Genomic DNA, 20,145 nt, shown 5'->3' on the forward strand with positions numbered 1-20,145 from the left:
ACACTGATCCAACACCTGTCAAATAAAGAAGCCCCAGACCCTCAAGAACAACAACAACAACAACAACAAAATCAGTGGGAGTGCTCTGCTTAGCAGGAATGTAGGGCTAAAGGATCTTCAGATCTTCACTGAAGTGTCTTAAGTTTCCACCCCCATTTCCTGCAGGTGAAGATGATCTCCCTAAAATCCTGCTCTTCTTGCTTGGCAAAGCTCTCAGTTTGATCCTCTGCTTTGCAGACCCACTGATTTCGTGCCCACATACACCTACCGGCGGCACCTGCTGTGGGGCCTTTCATTAACAGCTATGAAAAACAGAGAAGATGCAACCTTAAAGTCTCCGAGGTATCACTTCTTAGTCTTAGCACGTTGTGTGCAAAGCTTAGTGAATTGTTAAAAAAGTCCTTTCTTCTTGGGGACTGAATATATTCACACTGGAAAAGTGAGAAAATAAACATGTTTATACATTTATTATATACAATATTAAGGCACAAGTTTAAACAGCAAAGAATAAGAAATCTTTGGCTGACCAACAATATCAGTATTTGCTGTGGGTGACACAAAACGTTCTTCATTTTCTCCCGTATGTACAAATAACCCTCCAGCTGTACAACACTGTACACCAACTTCTCTATACAACCAACGACAATAAAAAATGACAGTATTTTACAACTAGTTACCAACATCACCTGGAATGGCTACAGCACAGTTTCCCAAAACACAAAACAGTTCAAAGAGCTGGGAAAACCAGCACAAATGGAGTTGCGCCCCTCTGCTGAGAGGGGCTGATATATGGCAGTAGTACTCCACGCAAGTCCTGCTAGTGCTCAGGCTGGGGGGAGACCCACTGGTCCTCCAGACCTTCCCTCCAGGAAAACTAACATCTCTTGGGTTCAACACAATTGAGGAGAGTGAACCTTTGGGTTTATTTGAACTGTCTCCTACACCATAGCCTCTAACGAACAGTTTCCCATATGTGACCATGAATCTGGGGCAGCATCAATTGTGAACACACCTTTGGATACCAGAAACTGGCAGGACTGTGGTCTCCATGGGGAGGAGGAGGAGGAGGAGTGCTCTAGCCGACTTGGAGAAGCTGAGCTGAACTACTACCAAACATAATTGAAAGCCACATCACGCACGCTGATCCAACACTGTTTCTGCTGGATGCCTAGCTGTCTGCCTGTACACAACTTAAACAGTTTAATCAAAAGAAATAATACAGCTGGTAATAAAATGCTTAGAGACTTCCAAGCACCTGGGTATCCTTATTTCTTGGAGAAAAATGATGAAATGAAATATTCACCATAGTTTTACTTGTATTCCCTTGCTTTGTCTTCCTCCTGCCCCATTCCTACCACAGACACTTGAGGGAGGGCCACGGAGGTGGGCCACACACAGACCCATCTTTATGCAAACACTTACAACGTTTAAATTAACTTTAAAGAAAAAAATAAGATTATTTTACAAGGCATATATTAAGCTGCGTAACATCTTCCAAGGGTTTTACACATTTGGTTTCACAATGCAAAGCTGCTAATACTTGAAACACACAGTTCGCTTGCCCGCACAACCTACCTATCACTACTTTGTTTAACAAGTGCAAAAATCAGAAAGAGGGCGACACCAACATATGTCTAATTCTATGTACACGCAAAAATAAGTGCATAGATTTAACATAGCAATTTTGTTTTTTAAAAAAAAAGGTATCAGCCAGGCAGTACTGAGCGCAAGGCTCTGGCCCCTGAAGGCTTTGAGGTTGCAAGGACTTCAGTTTTCAGCAAAAGCAGAATTTAAAGTGCCTGGTGTTTTCACAATCAAGGGCTCCAATTCAATACCTACAGGAAGGGGTGACCTGGAGACAGCCCTGAGCACACGATCACTTCCCACTTTTCCACTCTAGGCAGCTTCACATAAAATCCCATCACCCTTTTTCCCCAAGGTAAGTTCTTCTTAGTGTCATTACAGTCCACCACAAGGTTCAGGAACCACAAATCCAATACAAAAATACCTCACAGAGGAAAATTTCCCTATCCGCATGTGCAATGCATGAAGCAAATGGTATGCCACGATTAACACAGCTGGTGAGTTGGCTGTCTTACAGACAGTTGCACCTCTTACAGAAATCAGGGACTAAGCTGAAAATGAGAAATGTTCCATTCTGGGTAAAACAAGGCTGAAAGAAACTGCAGGTCAGCAGAGAAAACAGATGATCCTCATGTACTGCTTTGCAGTTAAACCCTTCCTGACCTGATCCTACACCCCTTAATGCCCAGTCCCACATCAGCTTGAATGGCAGGTTTGTATGCTCAAGGAAGGTAGGATTTGGCTGTAGGCATTGAAAATAAGGAAAAATCCTGTTCTTACCACAAACACACTGATTCTTCCACTACTATGAACCAGTGCATGATAAAAGGCATCTTCTGATCTCACATGCAAACCCAGCTTAACTCCACTGAAAACACACCCGCGCAACCCCCCTCTGAACGAGCTCTGCAGTGCACAGCCCTTTGGGGAGCTGCTGGGATCCTCCCCTAAGTTTCCCTCCTGAAACCTTCCCATCGTTACAAAAGGGATTGCTTCAGCGGTGTCCTCCTCCCCCCCTCTAGGTTCATCCTCCATGGGAATTCCAGCCAACAACTGCTCCTACCAAAAAAAGAAGTCTCAGCAAGCTCTGAGGCTGCAAGACACGAATATTTGCACTGTAAATCCAGCTCCAAGAGCAACACTTGTCCAGCCAGGAAAGAGGCACCTGACCTGCCTGCCCAGGAAAACCACACCACACCACTTCAAACAAATACTTACAAGAACCTGCCGTGTACACCTACGGACCAATTATTCACCAAAATTAAGCAGTGAATACTTTTGAGAAATGACTTGATACTGAGGAAGATACAAGTTTCTCCTGGGTTGTTCAGAAACTCCCTCTCACTTCAAAAAGTGCCAGGATTTCACTCCCTGTCCCAGCTGCAGAGAGGCAGGAAAACAGAGCAACAGTGTGCACCCAGTCTGTAACTTCACTACCAGAAAATGCAGTTTCCTCTTCCCTCAATGATCCCCTTCTCATGCCACCTTCCATTTTCAATACCCCTTTCTGCTCAGAAAATCCCAGACGTTCATTTCAACGCTCCTCTTCAGCACTCCTGACTTCTTGCCTGGTCCAAAGTCTCAATGTATCAGACTCAAGCTTCGTTTCGGGCACAAACTTTATCTTTCTTCAAACTCTCAGGGTTAGTTTTTAAGGTTGGCACACTGAGGACCATCTTGGACCTGGCTGTATGCACACAAAACCCCAGAGATGCTGTCCTCTGCTCAGATGAGGACTTCCATCATGTCCGTATCTGGAAACTCGGGCTTGTGGAGCAAGCTGCTCACTCTGCCTTTGCTGTCAGGCGGCTTCCCGTGGCTGGAGTTCTCTGCAATGGAAAGAAGGGAAAGCTGGGCTTCAGCTCAAATTCAACAGCAAATTGTTTGAAGCAAATATAAGCCCATTTTTGGGGGGATGACGGTGAGGCATGTCTTAACTGTATGTCCTACATACTGAAAGCCAAATTGGATCAGGATGCTGAGAACATGTAATGCTAAATTCCCCACACAATGACAGCTGGTGTGTCAGTGTGCACAGACCCCAAGGGCAGGCACAAAGACGATATTTAAGAGATACAGACCAAAGTACCTCTCTAGCGGTGGCCCTAGAGAGAAACAGGCATTTGTGAAAGGTCTACATCACTTGAGCAAGTCATTACTTGTCATCTGATCCACAGTAGCTCTCCATGTGTATACTCCTATTCTGCATCAGACACAAAATTTAGGAGTTTAAAACATCATGAAGGCAGTACAAAAATAATCAGGTAGGTGGTTTAATCTAAAATGTATTACTTTGTGCCAGTGGGATGGGCTAAGAGAATGTATATGGCCAATTGTCACAATATATGACAGCTGTTGTTAGATGTTTATCTTCATCATAATAGTTCTTGACAGTCAAATTCAGGAAGAAGGACTCTTAGTTCCTTAAAAGCAGGAAAAGATTGAGAAGCTTTTTTAAGAGTACCTGGAAATAAATTCCAACCTGGCTTGCCCAAAACACAGTAATCCAGAGTTTCAAGGAACCAGTGATATTCAGCCCTATTAATGATACATGGCATGTTTTTAGAGGGAAGGTTTGCTTTTGAGATGAGATGAATGTGCAGGAAAAAGGCCTTTTCAAAATAGTGTGTAGAATAAATGTCTCCCTTGCTAGGGCTGCAAACCAGCAGTTTCCACCTTCAAAAAATAATTAAAATTGTATTTCTTTAACCTCCCTCCCAAGAAAACCCCCTCCACTTTCTCCTTACTATTACCCCCCACCAGGTTTCCTTTAAAAATTAGGGAGAAAATGGTGCTTTCACTAACCATGGTTTAAGTTGAAAAAAAGAGAAGAGTCTGAGTACGTGAGCAGGTGTGTTGTTTTCAAGGTGTGAAGCTCTATAATTTTATCTTTGGCAGCATGAACAATTGCATTTGTTGGAAACTCTGCCTGCCACAGGTTAGTGGAGCTTTACAGAAGCTGCCAAGCACAAAGGTCTGCAAAGGCAGACCAGGCAGCCTTGGAAAGTTCTCTCCCTACAATTTTAGTTTCCCTGAAGAAACCTCCTCACCACCTTACAAATTGTGAAGGCATTACCCTGCTCCATCAATACTGGGCTGTCTCTGGGGCTCTGCTAACAGCCCTGGGGGTGCTGGCATTTCACACCGATGCGGGAATCCGGCAGAGCTCACCCAGTTTCTCGCCGGTCACTCGCGTCCCTGGGGGCCGTGGGGCCGGGCTGTGCGACGGGGTGGTACCCAGCCGACCACGGCCGGGGAAGGAGGCTGCGGCGGGCCAGAAGAGCTCAGTGCTTTTGTCCGTCTGGGTGCTGCTGTCTTTGCTGCCTGTCTTCGCGTGGGAGGCCACCGGCACTGGGACGGGCATGCAGGACAAGGAGGGCAGCGGAGGAGGCAGTGAGGGGCCCGATGGGTGGTCGTGGTGCTCCTTCCCCAAGAGTAGCCCTGAAAACACAGGAAGGTCAGTCACATCGCAGCCCATGGCAAGCGCTCTGGAAAGGAGCCATCGGGGCAACGCGTGCTGTGGTCAAGGCACTTCTGCTCAGCTCAAGCAGAACGATTAGGACAAAGTGATGGATGAGCCAAAGCTTAACCAAAAACTGAGCTCACCTATGCTTCCCTTCCAGATCTTCTCTTCCTTCTTCTCCTCAGCTATCTGGTTGCTGGTGAGCGAGGTCTGGCGCGAATGCACGCCCGTAGCAGCAGCGATGGAGGGGACAGACCGAGCCGGTCGCAGGCTGGCGCTGTCGGCTTTCCCAGGGTCCTTCCGTGAGCGTTGCTGAAGGACCTTGATCATGGCATCCTTCTCAATTATTTTGGCATGGAGATTCTTTATTCTGCCAAAATACGAATGCTGTGCTTACAGGAATGGAAAAAGGGTTTATATGGGCAGGTCTCCCCACCCTGGGGCAGCAGGATGGGTGCCCGCGTACGTGCCCTGCTGCTCTGTCCCCTCTGGTTTTCAGCGGCTCGGACAAGGCAGCTCCCACCAGTTCCTCTGAGGATAACCATGCACTTCAAAGAGGCAGCGTTTCTAGCTATTAAGCCAAAACTGGGAACTCCTTTCTGCAAGGTTAACTGAATCCATCTATTGCTGTGGCTTTACCAACCCAGCAGGAGCAACAGGGCAGTATCTTGACCAGGCTGCAGATTGCTACCTTCACCAGAACACAAACACACAGGCAAATTCCACCACCATAATACATCGGGGCCACATCTGGAAACCCTCCTTTGGCAGTCTGAGTTAACCCCATGGTTCCAGTCTGTCATCAGCTGGAGTAAAGACCTGCTGAAGTGAGTGGAAAGGTTCCCTTCGGTTTCTCTAACAGCTGGGCTGGGCTCTTGCTTCTCCCTCACCGCTGCAGAAACAATCAGCACACGGTGTGTAGAGCCGAGCAAAGCTCACTACTTCTCTCATACAGACCCTGAAGACTCTCAAATCACAAAAAAATAGGATTATCTGAGACTTTTCTCCAGTAATGATTAACATCGAATCATACCGAAAGACTGCAAACAACATTAAAAAAACATATAATTGTACATGTACAATATGACAGCCAGATAACTATAGCTTGACTGTGATGTACAATATATAGTCCAATGCAGCTGCATTTTGTGAAGCAGTGAAAGCTAAAATGCCACATCTGGAAAACCTATATGTACAAGGGAGATAGCTAGTAACTTCATGTTGGTATTAGTCTTCATAATCAGATGTCTAATTTGCAATGAAACCACAAGATCCTAATCTATCTTTAATGAAGCCAATGGCAAAACTCACTGGAGGCAGAATTAGCTTCCATCTGTGAGTGGAAAACAAAACCCAAACTCAGTAAAAACAGTCACTGATATTTTCCACAAGCAACAAATATACCTTTTTATAAAAGTGTCTGCAGACCAGTGTTTTTGTAGGGAAGCCAGCACTGAAGAACAGATTTTAAATAGTTTTTCAGTAAAAAGCTAGAGGAATACACAAACTTTCTCAAGGGATTTTTACTCATCAAAAGGCCATTTTTCACCAGGAAAAAATTATGGATTAAAAATACTGCCCAGGTCTAACGCTCATTGAACTACATGGCCACGTGTCCAGTTGTGTGCTGAAAATGGAGAAGTATCTGCAACAATGAACATTACTCTTGCTGACTGCCTGTGCCCAGTAAAGTTTATTTTATATCTTCTACCACTTGTAAATGCATCTTTTTTAGCGGTGCTCATGGTGCTAAATTTTGCAGGTTTGTTCCTAAATGCCAATGTGACCATTATACAACTTGGATGTGGGAAACTTAGTGTATCTAGAAAGAGCAGTAAGCAGGCAAGGAGTGAAGAGCGAGGCAAAGGCAAGCCCTCGTGTTGCTGATTATGTAGGAGTGGGATTACAACTTCAGCTTTTACAACCAGATGCTCTTGTTTCCAGAGAGGGATTTTCACCGAGATTAAACAAGCATTCAGCTTCCTCGCATGCCAACCTACTTTAAATAGTGAAACAGCCTCTGCTTTGTAAGAAGGTAGTTTTTGGCACAGAGGAGGTCTAACAGGAAGGTAGGGAGGACATTATCTAACGACAGCAACTCTTTCATCCCTGTTTTAATGCTGAAGAGCAAAACTAAGTCAAAGTGAAGCTACGCCCATCCTTTCCAGGCATGCAGGAAGGAACAGAAGGGCATCCTGGTTTATCTGAACCCAGCCCAAACACCACGACAAGCAGGTACGGCATGACGGCCCCTTACGTGTACTCCATGTCCTGGCAGCGCCGGTTGGCTTGCACAATCTCCTCCTCCTCCTGCCAGCCTCGCACCTCCAGCGCGCTCTCACCGTAGCTGCCGTTGCGTGAGTGGCTCGGGGCCGAGGCGTCCCTGGCAAAGCGGTTCAACACAGCGAGTCAGGCTCCTGAGACCACGAGGGTGGCTTTTGCAGGTGAGATTGGCACTTGCAAAGAAAACCCCAAACCCACCCACGTTCAAAGATCAAGCTAGCAATGGTTGCCTGCCAAGTGGATGGCTATCTAGCAATGGGTCATCTTGCTGTGGGCTGCTCTTGGCTTCGGTTTAGTCATTAACACCATTAATTAACTGGGCTGATGGAAGAGAGAGCATGCTGAAATCGTGGGCAACCCCTATGGGGCTAACAACCATCCTGAAGAACAGGGTCAGACATCAAAGGGACTCCTTCACTGGCAAAATGGTCCCAAGTCAGCAATGCTACATCGCAAACAAGAAACCAAATTGTACACTTTGGAAGTTGAAAAATAGCACTGGAAATGCTGCCTAGACTGGAGTGCAAAAGAAAAGGATCATCCTGAGCCACACGCTTAACCGCATTTCAAAGGGAAATCTCATTTTAGGATGTTTTCAGGGGATTTGGCTTCTAAGAAACTGGGGCAAGAAGTTAATTATCCCATCCTCCTCATCACTGGAAAGCCTCGCTGCAGTGCCTTGTGTGCTTTTGGGCACCATGCTTCAACACAGACAAACTGGAGACAGTCCAGACAAATGTAATGGGAATAGGAAGGGGTTTACACTAGGACATGTGAGGAATGGCCGAAGGAAGTAAGTTAGTTCAGGCCAGGGAAGATACCAAAGGGGTATCTGTCTTCCAATATTTACAAGGCTGTTACAACATCAACAGTGATCTGTTGTTCATTGTGTACACCTGGGAAGGACAAGAATCAGTTGAGGTAATTTGCAGTAAAGAGGTTTAGCTTAACTATCGGGAGAACCTTTTTAATTTCAAGCTTAATGAAGCAGTGAAAGAGGGGACTTAGGCCACAAAATTTCCCTCATTACAGGGTTCTAAAACTAGGTTAAACAACCACGTTGCAGACCGTGGGATGGATGCAGCCATATATCAACAGTCCCTGCTCGCTCCATCAGTGCGGTGGGGGGGAGCTGCCTTACCTATGCTGTGTAATTCGGCAGCCCGAGACTTTACCGTTGAGGCCACTGCTTGAGTCTGGTGCCTGGATTTGATAAACTTTTAGACCCAGTCAGAAGGGTAAATCCTGTCTTAACCTGTATCTCACTGGCATGACACCATGGAGAGATGCATTAACCCTGGCGGTGTGACTCAGCAGGGAAAGGCAAACAAAATCCAGCCTTAAGAAAATATCCATTCCTTATTATCCCCCCGTGCTTTCCATGGTGAAGAGAGCCGCTTGCTTGCAGCAGGGCCATCTTACCTCTCCGTCGCAGCTGTGGCCACGGCATTCATGGCAAAGTGCCTGATTGTACTCTCCTCCAGGTACTTCTGTTCCCACTTGGTCATGTCGGCTTCCAAGGCCAGGATCCTCTCCTCCTTCTCCCGCACCAGCTCCATCAGGGCTGGGGCGTTGTGCTCCGGGAGGCTGCTCGCCTGGTAGCTGCCCTGCCTCTGCCGGTGGGAATAGTGACAGATATTCACCCTCTGCCAAGTATGGGAGCTGCTGACCCTTTTTTCCCCCACTTCTCTGGAGCATGCAAAGACATCCCTGTGTCTTTTGACGGGGGCAGGCGGAAACCCCAGGCTAAATCCCTTAGGTTGCAGGAGGACAGGCAGGTTGACCACGTGCGCAACCCCAGGACATGCTTCTCCAGACCTTGCTGATGGAAGTAGGGATCTGGCTGCTCCCTGGATGTGCAGGGATTTCATGGGATACCCCAAGCCAAGGGAATGGGTAGGAAAAAAAGCTGGTAGGGAAAAGAAGCAATGAAGCTTTAAAAGATATTCTTCTCGCTGGGACTTCATCACATGGCTGGGCAGTGCTCGGTATGGACAGGCAGTTATTACCAGAGGGTTTATATATAAAAGCAGAAAAAAAAGTGACATAACCTAGCTACATGTAACCTATTTAAAACAGCAGCTGGGAAAACACCCCAGATGTGGATTTATGCCTGTCTCTTCTGGCACATTAGTTCTCTTGTACCCTCAGGAGATGCTTTCTGTGGTGCAGCAGGTAACTTTCTGATGGAAGGGCAGAAGAACCCCAGCCACTGCAGGCTGGCTCCCATGGGATGCTGACAAGCAGCAACGGGTGTGTAACCCTTTGCATCTACGCTGTGAGGAAAACACTTACCCAGGCAGGACTTATCCCACCCAGTTATAGGCACTTAATTAAAGCACCTAAGCAGTATGGGTAGCTGCCCTGAGCTCCTCTCACTGCTGGTGGAGAGCGGAGGAGGATGGTGATACAGTCCTTGGCTCAGCAGAGGTTGAGTGGGATACATGCACACCAAGGGGAGAGGCACAAAGCTCTGGGAGAACTCAGTAGAAGTAAATTTTTTTTAAACAAAAAATGCAAGAGATTTGTTACACTCCACAGTGCCCAGTATTGTGTTAAAGGGGACACTGTCTCGGGAGCACCAGCTTTTCATCCATGGTACACCACGAACTTCCACTGGCAAAGCTGTACCATCACAGCGCAGTGAGGGCTGCAGCAACCGTTGCCATTTTCCAAACCACATTTCCTCCTTCTAGACACTTATCTCCTGCTTATGGGAAACTAGAGATACCAGGGGAGGGCTGCAGCCTCTGCCTTTAGTGCGGTAACGACATGGAAGTGCAACACGGTGCAGCCCTTAGGAGCAACAGCTGCGACTCTGCTCCTGCAAAAAATAGTGTTTACACTTCAAATATTGTCAAATCTCTGGCAGCAAGGTAATATTTTAGAAGCACGGTCCTGGTCTGTAAATGGCATCTTGAGACGTCACAGGTGCCTGTTGTCTTCTGAGTCAAAACCTCTGCCAGCCCTGCATGCTCAGCCTGCAACACTAAGTCAAAGGGATTTTTTTTGGTCCTAGCTTATGCATCAGTGATAATGAAGATTTGCGGTTTGGACTCAGTTACCAACAAGCCAGGGACAGAAGAGACTCTGGCTTGCTGTCCCTTTGTGTGCTGCGTCTCTTCTACTGACTCCAGTAAAAAGGAGAAAAAAAGCTCTTTTTTCCTCTGCAATGAGAAAATGTTTCAGTAGATATAACTTTGATAACTCAACGAAGACAGCTCTGAAGTAAAAAGTTGGGGCATTTTGATGCAAGATTCACTGCAGCTTTGTGGCTCATAAAACAAAAAGTATAAATAACAATAGCTAAAATATGCCGAAGTCTCCTCTCGAAGCTGATAGGTGAGACATGAAGTTAGAGTATCTTTCTTCTTAAAACTTACTAGAGGGAACTGGTGCAGGCATTTGAGAACTATGGCAACCCAAAATGCAATTACTAATTACAGTGCCAAAAAAAAAATTAAAAATTAAGCAATCTGTAAGTTACAGAGGAATTTTCTGCCAAAATGAGCAGATGTAGTCTGAACTCCCAAGACAAGGACTTCCACGACAGTCCGTCCCAGTTACTTAATATATCGATTTGTCCCTATATTCCTGCCCACAGAACAAAACCTTTCCTAGTTCTAGTTTTATCTTCATTTGAATTTTAATTGTACTTTTCTCAAATGTTCTTTCATTTACACCAGCATTAGCATGTCATACCCCATGTAGTTTCTTTGTTAAATTGGAGGAAAGCGGGCTAAGGGGCAACTGAGAAGAACTACTGTGAGAAGACAGGAACAACAAGCCCATGGTGGACAGGGCAAGAAAGACTTAATGCACTTATATGGCAGCAAGGAAGGGCCAAGATGGATGGGAAGGGTCTCCAGGGAGCAGCAGTGAGACTGATGCTGTCGGAGGGGTACTGGGGGACCTGCCCTGCCCTGTGGGTGCTGGTGAGAAGGGAATGCTCTCAGGTCTGGCCACCTCACGACTGCAAACTGCTGATACTGCCTGTAGAGCTATTTCCCGATCACACCCTGCCGGCAGGATCAGCCCCTCTGCTTTCTGGCGGCACAAGCTCTGCATAACAGCTGCTTTGGTCTCCACTAATGGCTCATAAATAAGGAAGGGTTATTGTAGCAGATGTGTGCATCGACAGAGATGTGAGTGAGCCCTTCAAGAGTTACAGGAGCATCATGCTTTGCTTATGTTGCTGGGTTTTCCCTAAGCAGTGGTTTGATACACTTAGTACATCTGCTCACTCTCCTCTGGAGCCAATGCCCATGTATTTGGCACTCAGTGCCAGCTCTAGCCTGGAAATCCTCCCTGCAACCTCCTCGTACTTTTTTTTTTTTTCTCTTTTTCACAGATGACTGGACTTTGGGACTTGGGGATGGAGGAGAAATAATGAAGGAATAACTGTGCATAAAATACGAGCATAACGCTATGCCTCTAAGGACACAAGGCTGCCAAAAAACAAGGGGACATACATACACAGAAATACAAATGTACACTTCTAGCCCATTCTGGACTGGACTGATATTTAAATAATTTATTGTCTGAAGATGACACCATTTGTCTCCAGATCTGTCATGGGTAGAGGTTTCTGTGAACCGCGTACATCAGCTTTGCCCAGAACAAATACGGCCCAAGCTCTTGCTCACACCAAATCCCACACCATCCTACCTTGCTTTTTCAATGAAATATCAGCCAAAATCTGTGGGCTAAATCTCACGCCCACGTGTACCGCACCCTCCCTCTCCTCCTTCAGCGTGGAGCTGATCTTGCACAATCTGCGATTGCTGGAGAGAAACCTGGAAGGATGTTTTTTTCCCCCAGCAGGTAGGGGGGATACATGGGGGCAGAGCCCTGCCTGCCTTTGGGCTGGCAATCCAGGACCTCCCAGCACTGCAGCAGGCAGGGCTTGGCTGCGTCCAGCAGCCCCACTGCGGAGCTCCCCCATTCTTTGCTGAAGATCAGGAGTTAGAATCATAGAGTGGTTTGGGTTGGAAGGGACCTTCAAAGATCATCTAAGTTCAACCCTTCTGTCATGGCCAGGGACACCTTCCACTAGACCAGGTTGCTCAAAGCCCCATCCAACCTGGCCTTGACCACTTCCAATGATGGGGCATCTACAACCCCATCCAAAGGAAAAGCTTAGGTGGAAAGCCCAACGACCTGAACCCAAAAGCAAGGTGGCACCTGGCAGGGCTGCCAGCGACCGTCCCTTTTTAAGAGCAACGCCGAAGGTCCTGTGCTGGGGTCCCGCACAGACCACCCCATCCTCACCTGCTGCATCCGCAGCGAGTCCAGCTCCCGCTCCAGGCGCGTGCGCAGCCGCCGCTCCATCTGCTCCCTCTTCTCGCAGGCTGCCTGCAGCTGCGTCAGCGCCTGCTGCAGCTTCTCCACCTTCTCCACATAGGCCTGCTTCCTGCGCAGCTGTGGGGGACAGGGCGTCAGCGATGCTGGGGGGGGGCACCGTACCCCAACTCTGGGCTGCCAGGACCCTGGTGCACTTGCAGGCATGTATTGGGCTCGAGCATGCCTTTGGCTGTTTGCTTCGGAGAGTTTCTCTAGAGGAAGGATGGTGCCCCTTTGATGGGCAGGGAAAGGGCACAGCAGGCATTGCTGGGGCAGCTCTACCCCTTTCAGAGGGAACACTGCCCAGATCTTCCACCCACTGGGGATCCGCTAGCCATGAAACCCCCTGGCCGTTTCTAAGCAAGAGCCATCATGTTGGTCAATACTCTCTGGGCAAGCACACCGGCTGGCCTCAGCTAAGAGGAATCCCAGTGGGTTTTATTGACTGGTGACACTCGGCACATTGTCTTCACCCAAACAGTCTCTTTTTTTTCAACCCTGCGTATCTGTTCAACGCAGGTGGAACCAGCGGAGTGCCAGCAGCCAGAAGAGCTCCACCTGCTCTACTCTGCTCATGGGCTTGGCCATGCCGATATATAGATGTGCTGGCACCTAAAGCCAGGCCCTCCTTATGTATATAATGCAATTACTGAAGGGCTAAACATGACACAAGGATTTTGCAATACGGGGGTTTATGGCAAGAGATTGCTCAAGCAGCATACCCCAAAAGGAATTTGCAAGTGGACTGCAGATGTTCAGGGTGCTCAGCGGCTATCCCCACTTCTTCTGGCCTCCTACCATGCCACCAGGCACTCAGTGACACCTCAGGTAATCGCTATCGGGGCTCACAGCAGGAACTGGTAAGCGAGAGCCCTTGGGGAGAGAAGGCTGCAGACGCCGGACATGCTGGGCATCAGCTGTGCTGGGCACTGGGACGGGCAGCAAAGCCTGTGCTGAAACCTGATCCCCAGCCAAAATCCAGCACGGAGAAGGGGTGAACTCACGGAGGCCAGACACACCTGGGTGTCTGTGAGCACTCCTCGTCCCTGGGGAGTGTGGACGCTGATCTGAAAACTTGCCCATGGGGCAGCAGGGTCTGCCTGCTCACCCCATGGGCTGCAGTCCCAACCTCGGGAAACCCAGTTCTCCTCTTCTTCCCCAACCTTTTGTCATGAATTTTCTCTTCACAAGAATGAATAAATTTACCTTTCTAAAGATATCTGCCTTGTAGTAGAGAAAGCAACAGTGCAGACAAGCTGAAGCTGCAAACCCCAAAAGACCTTGATGAACCCCAAAAGACCCCAAAACACTCTCATCAGCCCCCTTACTCAGAAAGGGAGGGTGAATCAGTTTGAATGCTGGATCATGCAGACTTTGCCTAGCCTCAGCTGGACCCCATCTGCAGCCTGGGGGCTAATGGGGGATGCTCAAAGTCATTGCCATGATCAATAAGATCCTCTTTAGGACTTCTAGTCTCCCTCATTTATTTGCACACTTGTTAGAGACCTGAAGTTTTTCAGAAGCAAAACAGGAGACAGAAAAAAGCATTAACCCCAGTCAGCACTGGGGAACTATATAAATAAAAGAGGCTGGAGAGGTGCTGTGAGCTGGCGAGGCCAGGGCCAAAATGATATCCTAGTGCCTACCTCTTTTAAGTAGTTAAATCACTACTGAAATTAACTACAATGTGGGTTATGATATAGGAGCTATAGCCACAAAATATCTTTGTCTAAATATCTAGGGGATGTAGTGAGAAGTTTGCTGCCTTGTTCCTGGGCATGTGGAGCAAATAAACACTAGTGCTGGGTCCCCCTGGCTCTGTGGGTCTCCCCTTCACCCAGAGTCCTCTGCTTAGCCCAAGACTCCCATGCTGCAAAGTTGGTTTGGTTTTTTTTACTTGTGTGATGCTGGATTCACCTAGGTCCCCTCCCACTGATTATAATGATAATAAAATCACTTTTTCTTGAAATCCCTCTTCTGCCATCCTAAATCCATCCATGTCACATGTGAAGTGAAATACAGGCTTGTTCACAGCAAAAGCGAAGCTTGGCTTAAACAAACCTCCCCAGCCAGAGCCAACAACTGGCAGTGTGACCTTCCTAGCCCTGCTGTAATCCAGGCTAACACTTACGGCTCCCGGGGCTTTCCATGAAAATTAATGAGATTATAATCCCCACTAGTCACTGGCAGCAGCACAAAGATTGCGTTCCTCGGGAGCTCACAACTTGGCAAGACAGACACAGCGGTGGCTTCTTGCTGAATGTGCTATTTTGGCAGTAAGAAGGTGCCTGGGCCACCTCACAGCTGTACCAGCGTCAATCAGAGAAGAGAAGGGGGCTCCTCCAGGGTTCCTCCTCGGCAGCAGACTTCATCTGCTCCCCTGTGTCCTGCCAGATGTTGGAGGGTCCATCTGTACCACAGCAGCCAGAATTTGGCTTTGCAGCAGCCCTCTAAGCCCCGGGATTCAACACACTTGCGCATGAGTGCACCTCTGCCCATGTGGGTGAGGTGATGCACACGTGTCCACCGCATTAGAAAACAATTTTGCTGGAGATATGCAACAAGATAGTTCCCACATTCATAAACGTAGAGAGAGGTTCTTGAGCCAATTCTGACCTTTCTATCCTGTCTGTAGATTCATAAGCAAAAAATTCACACACACATTTAAAAATCTAAGTACAAAATGTTGTCATTTAAACTAATGGGCTTGTCAGTGCAGTATGCATTCGTAAGGGAGGGGGACTGCAATCAGAAATACATTATACTGAGCTCCACTAGCGCACAGGCACACAGACTCAAATAAAACAAAGCTTGATGGCACCTGGAGAGGTACCAGTCCATCCTCCGGCTGCAAGGTAGGATCAACTCTACCTAAAACCTGGCACATGTCTGTATAATCTGTTTACAAAACTCTCCAGGGGTAGGGACGCCACAACCTTCCCCTGCAAACTACTTCATGGCTTATTTTCCTTTACTGCCAGAAAACTTTTACCCCAATGCCTAATCTGGCTTTCTCTTATGCAATTTAAACAAATTACTTCTTGTTCTGTTTCCAAATTGTGATCTACTGAGCAAGAAGCATTTAATGAAACAATTCACATATTCACAAGATCAGCAAACTTGCCTGAACACTGCCCTTGTCCCAGGGATTAGAAAAATAAAGATGAAGAAGAGCTAAGGCTAAAAGGGTATAATCCAAGCAAATAAATCTGAGTAAAGATGAATGGGTCTTGGAAAAATATCTGCACTAGGAACATAACTCCAGTTTGAGCTATAGAATATCTGTTCTATAGATATGAGATTCAAGTTAAAGACTGTAAGAGATGGAGAATCCACTATCACCCTAAGTAGGGTATTTCAGTGTTAATTACTCTAACTCTTTATTTCTGGACTGATTTGCTCAGCTTCAGCCTCCAAACACTGCATTTCATTATTTCTTCTTATGTTAAAGAGCAATGTTTGATCTGGCTGACAGCAATCCCTTCTTCATGTTCATGTGCATGGACTGGAGCTCAGACACCTCTTCATTTTAATTGTTCACAGCAAAGAACAGCTTCTGGGCCCCAAATAAATTCTACGGCTGTTTTCTGAACCCTCTCCAATTATTCAGTCTTCTATCCAAAGCGTGGACCAGACACACAATTCCAGCAACAGTCTCCTAAATGACATGTGGTGATAATACCACCTACATATTTTTGAATTAAATCCTTCTACTAGCAGGCACTCAGGATAATGCAGATTTACATAGTACGCTATCTTATGTTAATTCAACTTAGTAGCTACTGCTTATTTCTCAAGCCTTGATTTAAAAAGCTTTTACACTTAATTACATTCTGGTGGTAGAAGAAATCTGGGTGGATTTACAAAGCAGTACACGAGGTAGAAATCTGTTAATAACAGCAGTCATTTTCATTTGAGCGATTTTGTGTTTCCTTCAATATATTCCAAATCATAGTAAAAATCCCTGGTTTAAGATGAAGGTTCAAAACTTCAACAATATCTGCTGCATATGTGTCAAACTGAGCTCCAGAAACACTGGAGACTGTTGAAAAGGTGCACTGATTTAGTGATGGAACAGGCCAAAAGCCATGGAAAGGGAGCACAGGAGCTTGGGCACACACCAGCAGCCACAGATTAGCTGCACTTCACCCAACCTGCACGATACTGCCTTGAACAATTAAAACATGCCAGCTGGGATAAAATTCATTTGAACTCCCCCTAGAATGAAAAAAGCAGTTAAATACTACCAGGTCAATTTGGGTTTGCTCAGGCTAAGGGCTCTGACAGACAAACTTTGGCAAATATCATTGCATCACCCTCACATGTTGTCACTAAGAGGTTACCACTTCTGTAACATCTACCATGCCGCAGGCAGGAGGTTACCACCTCCATAACATCTGCCATATCCTGGGCAGGAGGTTAGCAGCTCTCTAGAGGGGAACATTTGCCCTCTCCTCAGCTCCATCAGTCCACAATCCAGGATGCTAGCTCGGATCCCCAGCAGAGGCACATTTCTGTTAGATGACTAGACTAGAAACTGGCAACTGCTAAGCTCTTAGAGACAGAACCCTAAGGCTGCAAATGTATTTACTACAACCCAGCAGGCACAAGGTAGCTTCTTACACCACCTCCCTGGAAATCTGCATTTATGCTTCTGTTGCCTTCACTGGTGTGTATTCAGCAAGTTAGTGTTACCTGCCAATACCATACTGACAGTCTGTGGAGCAGCCAGCAACTAAATGTATTTCTTTCCATCCCCTGTGTGATGCCACAACTGCAGGAGCAGGTGTTGCCACCTAAAAACGTTCCTTTATTCAGCCACTTCCTAATGAAATGCAAATAGAAAACCTCTGGTTGCCTTTAAGGCAAACAGTGTCAAGTGAATTATGTATAGATTAAAGGTACACTAGCTCCTGCAGCTACCCCAAAGGGACTGCCCCAAATACACTTGGACGGTAAGCAGGCTTTAATCTAACTAACAAAGGAGCAGTTAAACTTAATGTGATCCTCTTCTTGCTGCTGAGTGTATCCACCGGAGGGACTGGAGTTTTTAAAATGTTTCTAAATAGGAAGTTAGAATGGTCTAATGGTCAGGAACAAAACAGCAATGCCTTCAGCACTTACACAGAGTACCTTAAATCTTCCAGACTCTTAAGTAACCATTAGTTAGCCTAACAGGGGGTCTGTCATGCTGGATACCCTGATAAAAAAACATTAAAATATCACTGAGGTCAATTCACCCTTCATCTTTCCAAGACAATGAACTGCACTTAAGTTACTTTCAAGTATTTGAGAAAACACCTTCCCTGCTCGCACCCAGCGGGCTCCTGTGGATTGACAGGGGAGGGTGCAGGTGGGAAATGAGGCACTGAAGGGGAACAGACCTGCCCGAGGTAACGCCAGCAGTCTGTGCCAGAGCCTGAACCTCTGCCAAGCCTGCTAGGGTAGAGGTTCACCAATGGCCTTCCCCTCACCAATGACCTGCCCACTCAGATAGTAAAGATTATGTTTCTTTTATTCCCCATAAAACCTCCTCCCTTTTTGTTGGTCCCATGGACAGAGATTTTAGGGCCAAAAAGGCCTGTTTTGACAGTCTTGCCTGACCTGCCAGAACGCATAGACTTTCAGCTAGTTATTAAATTCACACCTCCTCACTGAAGGTCCTTAAGGGACACAATAAATTAAGACTTAGAGATCTCCAATAATGGAGAACTGACAACATCACTCTTAGTTATAGTTAAAACTGAGCATTATTGTCACTTCGGATTTGTCTAACTTCAGCTTCCAGCTACTAGATGTTGTTCTGTATTTGTCTGTCAGTTTGAAAAGCCCTCTGTTCCTGGGATTTCTCTTCCTATTTGAATACCTATTTTCACTATCAGGCTTATAGGATCATTGCTTAAAGACCTCTTGGGAGTTTTGCACAGATGGCACTTCTTGGGTCTCATGGTATGATAGGTTTTTTTCAGCTCTCAAATAAAACCTGTAGCTCTTTGTACCTCTAAATCCTGTATGGTCTGCTTCCAGCCAGATCAGACAGATGTTTTTAAGACCACTGTTTAGATGTGAAGTTACCAAGCCCTGCACTGCTGTGCACATCTCAAAAGCCTTCTGGCATTTTTGGGGGAGAAATGGGAATGCACCAACATCACATGTCTGTATCGCAGTCCCAAGTCAGTGAGTAGTCAGCTTTTTATTTTATATTTCTGTTAAGCCCTACCATGACCTCAGCCACCAGCTAGTTGAGTTTGGTGTTGCTCCTGGTTACACGTTGAAGGCTCTGCTCTGAAAACATTTATGGTTGTGGTCTCCTTTGCTAGCTTATTTGGCTCAGTATTGTGTAACTACACATTTTCTCTATAAGAGGGCCAGTACAAGGGGAGCAGGACGACCTGCCACACATGGCTAGAAGAGATTCAGGACTTGGATGGAGAAAGCCCTAGCCATGAGCCACCGCTATCCTCAGAGCACAGAAATGTTGCCCACGCCTCACCTCTTCTTCCAGTTTGATGACCTTGGCTTGCGCATTGTTTAGGGCCTGGTCGAGGATTTCAATGTGCCTCCGCTGGTCCTCATTGGCAGAGCGCACAGCTGCCAGCTCCATCTCCAACTTCTCCTTCTCCTTCAAGTGCTCTTTGTCTGGAAGAAAGACAAGAACAAGAGCCACTCCAGGAGGACAGCTCACAGGCCCTGGGCCACGCAGCAGAGGTAACCTGCCACCTCCCTAGAAAAGCAAAAATTATGTGAAGCAGCAGTGAGTGGGTCCATTACAACAGAGTGCTGAGACACAGCAGGCAAGGAGTTTCTACTGCCAAGGCTCAGCCCCTCAATGCCCAGCCTTATGTGAGCACCAGCACCAGAGACGAGTGGCAGCTTGGGCTGCATCTGCACTAGCAGAGCTTGTGGACCTGAGCACTGCCTCATAATTGTCCATTCTGCTGAACTACTAGCATGTTCCCCGGCAAAATTTTGGCTTGCACCAGCTACTCCTTTCCCATACAACACCCAGGCCCTGCCTGAGAACAGCCTACGTCAAGGCCTGTTTATAGCTGCCAGCTTGGATGCTGCTGCCGTTCTCTAATGGGCAAGAAATCTCAGCCCTGTGGATGTGGGCTGTGCTGTCCCTGGTCCATTTTATTTGCAAGGATGGAGATCGTGAGACACAGAACATGTAAAGAAGCCAAATAATAAACACAGATCTGTGCTGGACAGCCTGAAAACAGAAAGAGGTGAAAGCAATAAGGAAGAATAAGATAGGAGGCATCTGAATGGGCTTTCTCTGGCCATGCAGAGAAAAGGCGGCCGTGGGAGGCATTTCAGCCCTGCAAGGGCCCTAGGTGACTTTCCAGTCCTGCATGACCTAAGGGTCCAGCGATCAGTGCTCCCCTCCTGTTAAGCACCTTAACGCGTCAGGAGTGAGACTAAAACATGTAGATAACCTCTGTGCCAAAAAATCATACCTTTTTTGGATA

General features: G+C 46.9%; 1 protein-coding gene across 3 annotated transcripts in view; it reads right to left on the bottom strand.

The window, feature by feature from the left end:
• Positions 1-440: 440 nt before the first annotated feature.
• The window catches only part of AMOTL1 (angiomotin like 1), a 74,366-nt gene continuing 54,661 nt past the window's right edge, over positions 441-20,145 (bottom strand). For all 3 annotated transcript variants that reach the window (XM_075050083.1, XM_075050081.1, XM_075050082.1), the window contains 7 exons: positions 19,167-19,312; positions 12,602-12,751; positions 8,753-8,943; positions 7,305-7,430; positions 5,191-5,417; positions 4,756-5,025; positions 441-3,413 (listed from right to left, as the gene is read on the bottom strand). In XM_075050083.1, coding sequence (XP_074906184.1) covers positions 3,310-3,413; positions 4,756-5,025; positions 5,191-5,417; positions 7,305-7,430; positions 8,753-8,943; positions 12,602-12,751; positions 19,167-19,312 — 1,214 coding nt within the window. In that variant the 3' untranslated portion in view covers positions 441-3,309. The remainder of the gene's footprint in view (positions 3,414-4,755; positions 5,026-5,190; positions 5,418-7,304; positions 7,431-8,752; positions 8,944-12,601; positions 12,752-19,166; positions 19,313-20,145) is intronic.

Source organism: Buteo buteo, chromosome 18 (genome assembly GCF_964188355.1).
Source record: "Buteo buteo chromosome 18, bButBut1.hap1.1, whole genome shotgun sequence".
NCBI lineage: Eukaryota > Metazoa > Chordata > Aves > Accipitriformes > Accipitridae > Buteo > Buteo buteo.